This window comes from Pseudorasbora parva, chromosome 10, assembly GCF_024679245.1.
Source record: "Pseudorasbora parva isolate DD20220531a chromosome 10, ASM2467924v1, whole genome shotgun sequence".
NCBI lineage: Eukaryota > Metazoa > Chordata > Actinopteri > Cypriniformes > Gobionidae > Pseudorasbora > Pseudorasbora parva.
Window position 1 is genome coordinate 43661870 of NC_090181.1, and position 12399 is coordinate 43674268.

General features: G+C 38.9%; 1 protein-coding gene across 1 annotated transcript in view; it reads right to left on the reverse strand.

The window, feature by feature from the left end:
- Positions 1–2747: 2747 nt before the first annotated feature.
- eipr1 (EARP complex and GARP complex interacting protein 1) overlaps positions 2748–12399 on the reverse strand; it is a 68145-nt gene continuing 58493 nt past the window's right edge. Inside the window, exons 7-10 of the mRNA XM_067454733.1 lie at positions 8211–8378; positions 4311–4478; positions 3012–3191; positions 2748–2913 (exon numbers count right to left, since the gene is read on the reverse strand). Coding sequence (XP_067310834.1) covers positions 3017–3191; positions 4311–4478; positions 8211–8378 — 511 coding nt within the window. The 3' untranslated portion in view covers positions 2748–2913; positions 3012–3016. The remainder of the gene's footprint in view (positions 2914–3011; positions 3192–4310; positions 4479–8210; positions 8379–12399) is intronic.

Genomic DNA, 12399 nt, shown 5'->3' on the forward strand with positions numbered 1-12399 from the left:
TAAAGCAGCTCTAACAAGCCAATAGTGTCATTATCCATTATTTGTGCACATATACACTGAACAAGTAAAAGACACAAGAATAGTGTCTTTGAGTAGTAGTGGATTTCTCACATCTGTGTAGTTTGACGTGTTTATATCTAATCAGTTGATGGTGTAGAGTACTACGCAAAAATAACATTTTTAGAAGTGTTAAAAACTTAAGAGTTTCTTTTTTGTTTTGTGAGTAGTTTCGAGAAATTGTGTGTATGCAATTAAAAAACTAATAGACTGTACAAAATGTATTGTAAATTGTCAATATTTTAACAAGACTTTATATATATATTTTATATATATATTATATATATATATTCATTGAAATACTGTAAAATGTATGGTTTTTGCAGTAAAACTATAATTTACCATATCATTTACCAAACTAAATATATTTCGTTTTTTTTCTCATATTTGTTATCAGTAATGTGCATTAGGGTGTTTTGTGTTACATTTTCGTTTATTGCATTATTTTAGTTATTTTTGAAAGCCTGATTACAAAAAAACAAAAGTCTCAGCATTAAAAGTCATGTCCCAAGCACACAAATATAATGTTCTCATTATAATTTTATGTAGTCTTTATGAAAGAAGTGTTGCACTTAACTGTATTTTACATTTTTGAAGTGATTTCGATCATATTTCAAGTATTTCAAACCCATCATGGTGAACAGAGCACATCTGAAGCGTCTCAGAAGGAAATAATACATTATTTATCAGCTTTAATATATCGGCCAAATGTTCTTACCAGACCGATAACAATATTATTGAAAATGATCATATATCAGCTGATGGACAATGTATGGTACATAGCTAATTTTAGTGTTATATGAGTTATCCTGATGGTTTTGTCTTTCTGTTTATGACTATGTGCACCATATATGAGTTTTGGCCATGTTTTATGAATAGGTAACTTACGCTGAACTGATTTATCATGTGAATATTCTATTGTGCCATCTGTATTATTACAGTGGTTATAAGCTGATTTTATTTTTATGGTGAATTTCTGACAACCACAGAGTATGGAGACTAACCTGACCAACTTTCATAGCACTGATTGGCTGGTGCCGAACTATTTTGTCAACTCTGTTTCCACAGTAACAACGCCTTCTCTGATTGGTGGATTTCTCTTCGGGATTGTGGGTAGTGTGGTTCTTCACCGGTAATTCTGCAATTCAAAAGTGTTTGTACACCGAATGATCTCAGATCACACGGCGGGTCTGTGTTTAAAAGTTATACATTCTGTGTGTAGAAAATGTATATGATTTTTACTTCCAGACTGTTCAGCTTGTAAATAAGAACTTTTCAGGAGGATGTGATGGCATAAGACACACAACCTTTCAAGTAGGACAGTTGAATCTCTCCATGAGCACTCACATCCAGTACATCCACAAAAGAACAGGGTGGCAGGGCTCGTGACAGACCCATTCAGAGCAAAAAAGCGGCGAGAGGATGAAAATCCCTAAACTCCAAACCCACTTAACCTCCCAGCTTCACTGACAACAGGCGGCGTTATGTAAAGGATCCGGCGCGCCACTCGAGACGCCAAGTGCTGACATTATGCATTCAGAGACTCGTTCCGCCGGCCCTGCTATTGACGGATCGGACCGTGGCCGTCCCTTGACAGCCAGAAATGTGGAGAGTCAAGCTGCAATTAAAACAGGCTGTCACTGGAGGTGCTTTAACGAACGCTCACGCCGCAATTACAGACGGAGGAGAGGAGAGGCAGATAAGGAGAGAAGGACATCAAATCTTGCTCTTTAATTAAAGCTGTTTGGTGGGAAACATACAGGGGTAATTAGGCTCTCTCTGACAGCTCCACTGAGCATTGCTTTTGTTACAGCGTACATGATAAGACACATAATCATAATTAATCTTCAAGGTTCTGATTTCCCACAGCACCAAACTGTACACGCAAAAACACCGATATCTGCATTCATACTAACTAATGCACGGCGAACCAGCCCAATAACTGATCAGGTGTTAAAGGGTTAGTTCACCCAAAAATGAAATTGATGTCATTAACTCCTCCCCCTAATGTCGTTCCTCACCCGTAAGACCTCCGTTCATCTTCAGACACAGTTTAAGATATTTTATATTTAGTCTGAGAGCGTATGCAAGTGTATGCACACTATACTGTCCATGTCCAGAAAGGGAATAAAAACATCATCACAGTAGTCCATATGAGACATCAGTGGGTTAATTAGAGTCTCTTGAAGCATCAAAAATACATTTTGGTCCAAAAATGACAAAAACTACGACTTTATTCAGCATTGTCTTCTCTTCCGCGTTTGTGTTCAATTCTCAAATAAAGATTCAAACGGTTATGAGTCAGTGAATCGATCAATGAATCGGATCACGTGTCAAACTGCTGAAATCACGTCACACTGGCGATGTGAATCATTGATCGATTCACTGATTCATGACCGTTTGAATCTTTATTTGAGAATTGAACACAAACGCAGAAGAGAAGACAATGCTGAATAAAGTCGTAGCTTTTGTCATTTTTGGACCAACATGTATTTTGGATGCTTCAAGAGACTCTAATTAACCCACTGATGTCTCATATGGACTACTGTGATGATGTTTTTATTCCCTTTCTGGACATGGACAGTATAGTGTGCATACACTTGCATACGCTCTCAGACTAAATATAAAATATCTTAAACTGTGTGTGAAGATGAACGGAGGTCTTACGGGTGTGGGACGACATTAGGGTGAGGAGTTAATGACATCAATTTCATTTTTGGGTGAACTAACCCTTTAAGAAATCATGACAAATACAGCACAAACACGGAGTAACAGCACAGCTGCGGCAGACGTCTGACGATATTTTACTCAAACAGTCCAGTATGAAGTCAAAGAAGCTGGGAATGTGAGTCCATTCTGGGAAAAGAGAGAAAAAAACATATTTTTGTTAATTCATACACTCATTGTTAAACAGTGTTAATAACGTCCCTGTTTTCCACTATCCCGCCGCTCACCTGCTCTACAGTAGGATGCGGTATTTGAGGGCTCGGGGCACTCTGTTAATCACCAGCCGGCCGTCGTAGCTGAGCGAGGCGAACAGCCAGGGGTCGGCCGCAGACCACTCCACCGCATACACACTGTCCTCGTGCTCCTCATATGTGGCGATGATGCTGTCCTGCAGGGGCTCTTTCACCCTTCACACAACATGCATGAGCAGAGTAAGCCATACTGATAACATTTTGAAATACATTTTGTATTTAATATTGGACTGACTGAACTAAAATGAACAGAAAAGCATTCTGTTTAATAGAAATGAATCCAACTGGACTAAACGATACTTAACTCAACTGAGCTGACTAATAAATGAATTAAACCAAATTGAATAGAATAAAAATAAAAGTAATACATGTACTTAGTGGAATTTAACTGAATCAGACTGGGGGGAAAACTGAGCTGGTCTGAACTCAATTGAAAAAAAAATGGATTTAACTGAATTTACCTTAATCAAACTGAACAGAAAATGTATTGAACTGGATTCTTTTTTTTTTTTTTTTAATTGTTCTGAACTCGATTGAAAATGAAGTTTACACTTTTTATTTTAAGGTGCCATTGTTTCAGTAATTATATATTTAAGTACTGAGCAATATTAATGAACTAATTGTACTTACTATAAGGGTTATGGTATTATGGTAGGATTAGAGTGTAGTTGAAGGTTAGTTGCATGTAATTATGAATAATACACTGTTATTACATTGGTAGATACATGTAACAAGGACACCAAAATAAAGTGTTACCAAAATAAATGTATTTTGTGGCATTTAACTGAATCAAACTAGACTGAAGATACTGCGCTACACTGAACTGAACTAAATTGCACTGAAATGGAATGAAATTAACCAAATTGAATATAATTTTTAAACTCCTCAATGTCCAACATAACTGAACATTAAACACTAACATAAACTAGTAACATCTTTCCCTTTCCTGAAAAACATAAAATAACACTTTAGATTTTCTCTCCTAGCGCAGTCCCTTGCAGAGCATGCTGGGAACTACAGATCCACTGCCGTTAGTGATGTCACCACAAATATGTCATGTAGTTTTAACACAAATTAATTAACTGAACTTCAGTTTTAAATATATTAGGCTGATTGAACAAATTTCGACACAATTTAATTAAGTAAAGTAAACATCATTTAAATGTGTCTTATCTTTGAAGGGCCTGAATCTTTTTTTGTCGTTGAGTGCACTGAACTAAACTGAGTGTAATGAAATAAATGCACTTGGGTACAGTAGGAGAAAGGGGTGTGTACTTGTCCTCCTGCTGGTTGTCCTCGTTGTCACTGAGGTCATCGTCGTCCACCAGGTGTCCGAACGGCTCCGAGGAGATGGACACCATGTTGGACAGGATGACCCTGCTGTCACTGCTGCCCGTGAGCAGAAGCTGGTCGTGAGAATGATTGTACCTCACACTCCACACCCTGAAACACCAGCACAGCACAAACCACAGCGTGACATCCTCATCTTCAAACACGGCCGCGTTTCTGTCCTCGCTTTTCCACCTCACCGCCGACTTATTTCTCCTTTCTCTTCCTCCGTCTACATAAGCCTCGGGCATGGCTCAGAAAAGGATCCGATCCCTCATAGCCAGGGATTGTGGGAGGATAACTCAGCTGTCAGCAGTAAAATCTGGCTCAGTCAAGACTTCTCCCTAACTAATCTGTCTCCCATCCCAAAATATTCCCTAATACCTCCCAGCCCGAGGCTTAGCCGAACCCCTGTCGCTGCAAACACGAGAAATGAGAAACATGTGCGGGATGTTGTTGTTGTGGCTCTTACCTATCTAAATAGGATCAAAACATCTCTGATTGATTCGATGCCTCTATCTTTAAGAGATAGCATCCTGCGGCTGACACGCTATCATGCCTTGATTGGTGTGCGCGCGAGCAGAAAGAGATACGCGCGATTCTGAGGCAATTATATCCAGTGACTCACACCTACGAGCAGATACTCTCACACAATCACACACACTGAAATAGATCCGCAGTGAGCTAAAACCAGCTGCACCCTTGAGCACTGTAACACACAACTACAGCATCAGCAAGATGTAAGAGCACAGATATACACACACTAATTAAAATACTGTCTTTTACATTTAAGATAACCACGCTGAAACCTGACACGCACAGATAAAATAGCACAGGACGGCAGGTTTTGACTTCAAGAAAGAACACAAGCCTCAAACCTCGTGAAAAAGACGATTATCTTTGATGTAACTCAAATACAATTATGAGTGTGCCTGCAAAGGTAAGTCATATAACGGCTAATTAATGGAGATCTCACACACAGCCCATGACATGGCAGTTTTAAAAGCAGCCAGAGGCATTTCAACTACTACAACTGAACATCGTCTCATTTTTTGACAGATTTGATTCTGTTTAGTGTGTAAAACAAAATACATTTATAAAACACACACACACACACACACACACACACATACTGTTGTATATATATAATCAAATAAATACACTACCATTCAAAAGTTTGAGGTCAGTAAGACTCATATGCTCACCAAGGCTGCATTTATTTGACCAAAAATACAGGAAAAACAGTAATATTTTAAAATAACTGTAAAATGTAACTTATTCCTGTGATCAAAGCTGAATTTCAGCATCATTACTCCAATCTTCAGAAATCATTTTAATATATATTTTAATATGCTGTTTATTGTTTGTAACTATAATATTTGTGTGGAAACTTTGATAATTTTTTTCCAGGATTCTTTGATGAAGAGAAAGTTGAAGAAAAAAAGAAACCCTTTGTAACGTTATAAATGTCTTTACCGTTAATTTTGATTAATTTAATGCATCCGGAATAAAAGTATTAATTTCTTTCTTAAAAAAACGACTCAACCAAAACTGATAAACGGTAGTGCATTTCATGTATTTAATAAGCATATATATTATATATACAGTCTTGTTCAGAATAATAGCAGTACAATGTGACTAACCAGAATAATCAAGGTTTTTCGTATATTTTTTTATTGCTACGTGGCAAACAAGTTACCAGTAGGTTCAGTAGATTCTCAGAAAACAAATGAGACCCAGCATTCATGATATGCACGCTCTTAAGGCTGTGCAATTGGGCAATTAGTTGAATTAGTTGAAAGGGGTGTGTTCAAAAAAATAGCAGTGTGGCATTCAATCACTGAGGTCATCAATTTTGTGAAGAAACAGGTGTGAATCAGGTGGCCCCTATTTAAGGATGAAGCCAACACTTGTTGAACATGCATTTGAAAGCTGAGGAAAATGGGTCGTTCAAGACATTGTTCAGAAGAACAGCGTACTTTGATTAAAAAGTTGATTAGAGAGGGGAAAACCTATAAAGAGGTGCAAAAAATGATAGGCTGTTCAGCTAAAATGATCTCCAATGCCTTAAAATGGAGAGCAAAACCAGAGAGACGTGGAAGAAAACGGAAGACAACCATCAAAATGGATAGAAGAATAACCAGAATGGCAAAGGCTCAGCCAATGATCACCTCCAGGATGATCAAAGACAGTCTGGAGTTACCTGTAAGTACTATGACAGTTAGAAGACGTCTGTGTGAAGCTAATCTATTTTCAAGAATCCCCCGCAAAGTCCCTCTGTTAAAAAAAAGGCATGTGCAGAAGAGGTTACAATTTGCCAAAGAACACATCAACTGGCCTAAAGAGAAATGGAGGAACATTTTGTGGACTGATGAGAGTAAAATTGTTCTTTTTGGGTCCAAGGGCCACAGGCAGTTTGTGAGACGACCCCCAAACTCTGAATTCAAGCGAAGCATGGAGGTGCAAGCATCATGATATGGGCATGTTTCTCCTACTATGATGTTGGGCCTATTTATCGCATACCAGGGATCATGGATCAGTTTGCATATGTTAAAATACTTGAAGAGGTCATGTTGCCCTATGCTGAAGAGGACATGCCCTTGAAACGGTTGTTTCAACAAGACAATGACCCAAAACACACTAGTAAACGGGCAAAGTCTTGGTTCCAAACCAACAAAATTAATGTTATGGAGTGGCCAGCCCAATCTCCAGACCTTAATCCAATTGAGAACTTGTGGGGTGATATCAAAAATGCTGTTTCTGAAGCAAAACCAAGAAATGTGAATGAATTGTGGAATGTTGTTAAAGAATCATGGAGTGGAATAACAGCTGAGAGGTGCCACAAGTTGGTTGACTCCATGCCACACAGATGTCAAGCAGTTTTAAAAAACTGTGGTCATACAACTAAATATTAGTTTAGTGATTCACAGGATTGCTAAATCCCAGAAAAAAAAAAATGTTTGTACAAAATAGTTTTGAGTTTGTACAGTCAAAGGTAGACACTGCTATTTTTTTGAACACACCCCTTTCAACTAATTGCCCAATTGCACAGCCTTAAGAGCGTGCATATCATGAATGCTGGGTCTTGTTTGTTTTCTGACAATCTACTGAACCTACTGGTAACTTGTTTGCCACGTAGCAATAAAAAATATACTAAAAACCTTGCTTATTCTGGTTAGTCACATTGTACTGCTATTATTTTGAACAAGACTGTATATATATATCTAAGTGTAAAAGGTTCTTTGGATAGAACCTTTTATGCTAAAAAAGGTTCTATAATGAAAATAACGAACACTTTTGGCACTTAAAAAGGGTTCTATATAAAACTTTTTAGGGGTTCCAAATACGTAGCACCGATAGAACCTTTTAAGGTTCTATATAGAATCTTTCCTTCGAATAGTTGAGTATGAGTATGCGAATTGGGACGCAGGGTGTGTTTCGACTGCAGGAAGCGGAGTCTAAATAAAGTTCCGGGCATAGATTTCCCCCTCAAGACGGCCCTGCTTGCGAGCTAGTACATTTTCAAAGTTCAGGAACTTTCGGGGGTGGGACTTGGGCGCTGAACATGCTGATTGGTTGAGCTCACCCAACATTTTATGTCAACCTAAAGTCTGTTGCGGTGTGTTGCGTTTGCGATTCAAATCAACCTCGGAGTTTAAAAAATACGACCAATGGGCCGATGACGAGGTTCAGGCTTTATTAAGTTTATTTGCGGAGGACGAAATCAAGCGGGCTCTGGAAAGCGGACTAATCTTCACTGTACTTTAGACCGCGATGGCAACGCGTGCCATCAGCACGTCTGGGGGAAAAAGAGTGTTTTTGTTTGAGTGTTTTTGTGTGTCTAACCAGTGAGAGTGCTCCTCCAGACTCTTGACGGGCTCGTTGATGTGACGAACGTCCCAGAACTTGACTTTACAGTCGTCGCCACAGCTGGCCAGGTAATACTGCTTGTTGGGGTTGAAGTCCAAGTCACGCACCAGCTGCCCGTGAGCATTCTCGATGCAGTAGATCTGACTGTGAACAACAAAAACATCAGATCACACCCTCAGAGCAAATGTAAGCAATGCAGAGACTGAGCGTGAGCGTGAGCGATGGAGAGAACAACAGACAGAGTGGGAAAGCCAGAGATAAGGATGGAGTGCTTCTCGTGAATCAAAAGCAGTCTGAGCGTCTGGGTCTGAAGGTCAAACCTCCATCACGCGTCGTATAAAAGTGTGACAAGCCATAAAGCACAGGCTGCTCGCGTCCTTTCGCAAGGTGACGACTTCCTCGGCTGGATTTGATTGTAAAGGTGCCATGTGAGCGTGTGTGTGTGGATGGCTGTGCTTTAGGCGACCTCAGGCTCATATGTATGGACTAAACACAGTCCAGACGTATTACTACACCATCACGTCTGGATTTCTCTACTCCCATTAGCTGGCTATCTTGCCACACACTCATTAGACAATTAACATGCTAATTAAAAATCTCATTAAAACAGGAAGTGAAATATTTGACATGAGAGAGTGCATTGAGCTTCAATTAAGTCTCCATTCATGAAGCCGCTGGAGAACGACATTAAAGCAGAGTCCCGTTTTATGGATTGGGAATATTAAATCAATAGCAGATGATATTAATATTCCCTCTAGGGCGGCAACTATTTGATTAATCTGACAATTACTTCTTTCAATAGACTTTAGGATATCTTCAGTGGTCAGACTTTAAAAAGTATTTCCTTATTTTATGAAAAATGTGTTGTTACCCTACAACTTTCTCACAACTAACTATTTTGGGAATTGATTTATCTGACAATCAAATAATAAAACTATTCCTTTCAAATAATATTTTTAATATATATATTTCCTTATTTTATGAGAGAAATGTTATTTTACAAATATTTTTTATTAGTTTTATGTAGGTTTTTTAATGTATTTTCAATTAAATAAGGTAATTTTACTGCTCAACATCACTTTTATGAACATTTCTGCTCATTTTCTGTCAACAGTGGAACAAGGGCTGAATCTAAAACAGCATTGCAAACGACTCTTCATTTTTCTCCCATATTTTTATTAGGCAGAGAAGGTGAATATGACTAGTTTGCTTTTAAATAATGGCAAAACTCATTATGATATCTTGAATTAATCACATTTACTAATAATAGTATTAAACTTCATTGGGAAACATAAATAATCTGTCAAAGGAACAACAATATGTCTAATGAAACTATATGTTTACGACCCTCATTATCTGTGAATTGAAAATGCTTTCAAAGTAAACTCGGGAAAAAAATGTTTTTGCGCTCACATGAGGTTGTTCTTCAGGCAATTGCATTTACAGGTCACCTGGCGTACATAAAAGTCACATTAGGGATGCTCGATTATGGCAAAAATCATAATCACGATTCTTTTGGTCAATATTGAAATCACGATTAATGGTGGGTGATATGATTTTGTGATATTTTAAATGTCAGTGAGATTTCACAATTATCAATACTTCAGCAAAAACTACTAGGTTAAATAAATGTAAGTAAAGTCCTCAAAACAGAAGACAAGTAAACAGTCAGCAATAAAATACTAACAAAGAAACTACAAAAATAATGACAAAAAATGGTGAATGAAAAGTCAAAACAGACTAGAAACGACATAAGGGTGAGTAAATTATACAATTTTAGTTTTTGGGTGAACTATCTGTACAAAGTGAACTGACCTACATTTGATTTTTTCATCAACTTTAAACATTCTGTGATGTTCAGCCTAGACATCTAGACGCACCCTAGCGACAGTAAATCTAATTTGCTGCCAGGATAGTCTAGCAACTCTTCGTAGGATATAGCGCTGGAAAAACCAAACTCTGGTCAGGCCAATCACATCGTCTATAGAGTCGGTGGGCGGGGCTTAACATAATGACGGCCGAGTTGCGTTTGCGTGCTTCTAGTAAACACAGAAACTGGCGAACGGCGGTCTTTCGAATCAGCTTTGACCGCGACTCTGGAAGACTTGGAGTTAAGCTTTTCTCTGAGAAAAGAACAAAGAACGGCACTGAAGTCATTCTTAAAAAGGGAAGATGTGTTCTGAGTTTAGCCGACCGGATACGGTGAATGTTTAATCTATCAGCGAGCTCTGCTTCACCTTCGTTGCTCTGGTTGGTTGTAGTGCTATCCTATGGCGTGCAGAGGGAGTTTGGAAGACAACCGTTTATCCCGCTCCTCGGATTGAGCTGTCAATGGTGAGTTTCCAGACCAAACATCTTGATGTGGGTTTGGCTTGTCAGGCTAGTGAAGTTCGGCATTATACAATAAATTTCATTTTCACGAATCGATTCTGGAATTCTGTCCACGTTTTCATAGGGCCCTAATTTAATGACATGATATTCAATTTAACAACTTTCTGATCCAATTGAAGACATTGTGGAAGGTCAAATTAAGACTTCTTTAAGACCCGCAGAAACCTTGCTGTTAATTTGTCCCGTGAGAGGGTTTATAAAACGCACCCGTCCTGAAGTATAATGAAAACAATTAACACAAGCTCTTAAAGTCCCCTAAACATCAGCTAAAAGCTAATCAAACTGCAGTTTTACTGGTTGCTCAGATCTGGATAAATGCACCAGACTTTATGCCAATAGTCAGATCTGCTGCTCGACCTCTAGTTGGCCTTCTCAAACCGAGCAGACATAACAGAGGAGAGCTCTAGCAGACGGAAGGGTTGTGATCTTTATCCCACTTAAAGGGTTAGTTCACCCAAAAGTGAAATTTATTCATGAATCTTTATTTGAGGACTGACAATAAACGCAGAAGAGAAGACAATGCTGAATAAAGTCGTAGTTTTTGTTATTTTTGGACCAAAATGTATTTTCGATGCTTCAAGAGACTCTAATTAACCCACTGATGTCTCATATGGACTACTGTGATGATGTTTTTATTCCCTTTCTGGACATGGACAGTATAGTGTGCATACACTTAGATACGCTCTCAGACTAAATATAAAATATCTTAAACTGTGTCTGAAGATGAACAGAGGTCTTACGGGGGAGTCACTAATGACATTAATTTCATTTTTGGTTGAACTAACCCTTTAAGGAACAGGGAATATGTCCAGAGCCACGGCCAGCCCCGACCCAGCCAAGGAAATGGAGCAGGGAATGAGGTTAGCGGCGCTGTTCTTGAGTCCTTCATGCTTGTAAATGTGAAATTGGGATCCGATCAGGCAGAGCACACGGCACACACCACACAAAATCGGACAGAGATTAGTTAGCGTTGATCCGTAAGCCTGCGGACACGGCGCGGGTCAATCCGAATCCCCTTCCCAACGTCCTTTTCCTGGAGGCAGAAGTCATTCCAAAGCCCCTGTTCTGCACGGCTGATAAATGGACGTGGCAGAGCGGATCGCGAGCGGGCTACGTTTTTCCCAATGCTCCTGAAGCCGGACCTTTGTTTCCATGGCAACATCACGGTGAACTAAGACATGCTGAATGAAAGGCCTGGTGTCTGCCTCAGTCCACGAGGAAGACAGTTTAAAAGCATGTGGATTTTAAGCAGCTCTTAAACGCTCTGCAGGAAATGGCACTTTCTAAAGGCTATGGGTTATTAGATGGACAGCAGGGAAGTGAAAAGGTCAGGATGTACGCAGTCTGACACACTGTGAAGACGTCCTCTCGACTAGCGATAAACACTGACGTCACGTGTGTGGCTCATCCATCCAAACAGCTGAGAGCTTGTTATTCATTGCGGATGTAAACTGTTTTCTGTGAATGTGTGAGACTTACGAGAGTTAGATACAACGAGGAGAATAGTAAATTCACATTTGAATTTACAAACAAATGTGTTTATAGTTATGGCAATTTATTAAAATAATTTGGTAAGGAATACAAGTTTGCAATATCAAGCCGCATAAGGAGCTTTTTTGTACAGAGAAAAATAAGTAGACACAAACACATTTGATTTACAAATGGCCATGTTCAGTCGCATGTCAAAAATAAGGAGGACAGCTAGAGTTTAAATTATTGCAATTTTTTACATCATAGGCTTTATGATATTATACTTGCAAAAACAGCCTGAAAG